General features: G+C 32.8%; 1 protein-coding gene across 1 annotated transcript; it reads left to right on the forward strand.

The window, feature by feature from the left end:
* Window positions 1–539: 539 nt before the first annotated feature.
* On the forward strand, window positions 540–1,516 carry LOC145039350 (protein FAR1-RELATED SEQUENCE 7-like). Its single transcript, XM_078987418.1, has 2 exons — window positions 540–963; window positions 1,158–1,516. The coding sequence occupies exons 1-2, from the start codon at window positions 540–542 to the stop codon at window positions 1,514–1,516; spliced, it is 783 nt and encodes a 260-aa protein (XP_078843544.1).
* The last annotated feature ends 261 nt before the right edge of the window (window positions 1,517–1,777 follow it).

The raw sequence follows: 1,777 nt of genomic DNA on the forward strand, positions 1-1,777 counted from the left end.
TCAGTTTTCTGTTGCGATTGCACTTACGTGTCCAAGCAGGTGCGTTAATTTTGAATTGAATATAACAAGAAATCCACCTTCTTCAAATACTACAAATCATCTAATACGGCTATAATAAAATCGTTTTTTGTCATTCAGAATTCAATTTTATTGAATCGATTACCTGTTGTTATTGCACTTACGTGTCCAAGCATGTGAATTAATTCTAAATTGAATACAACAGGAAATCGACATTCTTCAATGGTTCTATGCATGTATTTAATGTATATGTCCAACAAACCCTTATATAATACGTAACAGTTATCACCTGCCAGCAATCTAATTGTTCCAGCAACTCCAAATATAGTATCAATGAACACTCAGATGATTTTTCAGGTTTTTTTTGATTTTTTTTTTTGAGATTACTGTGATAGAGTTTTTCCATTATTGACTGTTATTGTGTTTTTTTTCCGTATAATGTTTCAATTTTATTGGATATAAAACAGTTTGATATTAATTTTTTGTTTGGAAACATTCATTGATGTCTTGTGTAGGCCATAATGAGTGAAACCGAAGCAACTAATCAAACTATAGAACCATATATAACTGAATATGTTAACACAAATGATTTTATGGAAGCAACATATGAATCTGAAGAACTTAACGATTTTGATGTGAACATTGAATTTGAGAAAGACGAATATAATGTTGAAAAGATACTAGGAAAGGTTTTCGATACGTCTGGTGAAGCATATACGTTTTATAACGATTATTCATTTTTACATGGTTTTGGTATACGTAAAGATGACACAGTTAAAAGCATAAAAACAAATGAGCCTTATCGGAAGTATTATGTATGCTGCAAAGAAGGTTTCAAACGGGTAGAAAAAATGATTCAAGTGGAAATAAGAAAAAACGTCGGAGAGATGTTAGAACCAGATGTCAAGCAAAGCTTCAAATTACAAGGCAGGAGGATGGAAAATGGTTGGTGGACTTATTTAATGACACACATAATCACGAATTGACCATGACACCAACGAAGGTGATCAAGCATCGATCTCATAGCAATTTCCACCATTCAATAGAAGGTAAATCTCTTATGGTGCAATTTGGTCAAGTAGGGTTGAAACCTTCTCAGATTAAAAAAGTTGTTAATACAATGAAATCCTCAAATGTAGCTGATGTTACTTCAAAACAATGTGTTGATGTCTTATCTGAGCATCGAAAACAATATAGAGGAAAGGAGTTCTATGGACTTATAAAACATTTTCAAGATAAATCATTAGTTGATAGTGACCAGTATTTTGTAGTGGATTTGTCTGATGATGGATATCATAGAAATATCTTTTGGGCTGATGGTAGATCAAGAGATGCATATACAAAATTCAGAGATGTTGTTGTGTTTGATGTTACTTATATGACTAACAAATTCAAGATGCCTTTTGTTCTCTTTACTGGGGTGAATCATCATGGTCAGTCTATACTTTTCTTCTTTTCAATGGTGTCACTATTTACCCATTGTCTGTATGTTTCTTGAAAATCACCATAACGGGAAATATACGATCGAAGGTGTTCAGTTTCGTGCTTCATGATATGCCATGAACAAAAGCGATGTTGAGTCTTTGGAAAAAAAAAATTATTGCATTTCCCATAGCTTTGTCTTGATCGATAATAATTGCCTTCCGATACTTTCCAAACATACATTTGAGGAAATGTCCAAATAACCATTCAAATGTCTCTTCCTTTTCGTTTTCAAGCAATGCCCCACCAAAAAGTATAGACTGACCATGATGATTCA

Source organism: Lactuca saligna, chromosome 4 (assembly GCF_052625555.1).
Source record: "Lactuca saligna cultivar CGN05327 chromosome 4, ASM5262555v1, whole genome shotgun sequence".
Lineage (NCBI taxonomy): Eukaryota > Viridiplantae > Streptophyta > Magnoliopsida > Asterales > Asteraceae > Lactuca > Lactuca saligna.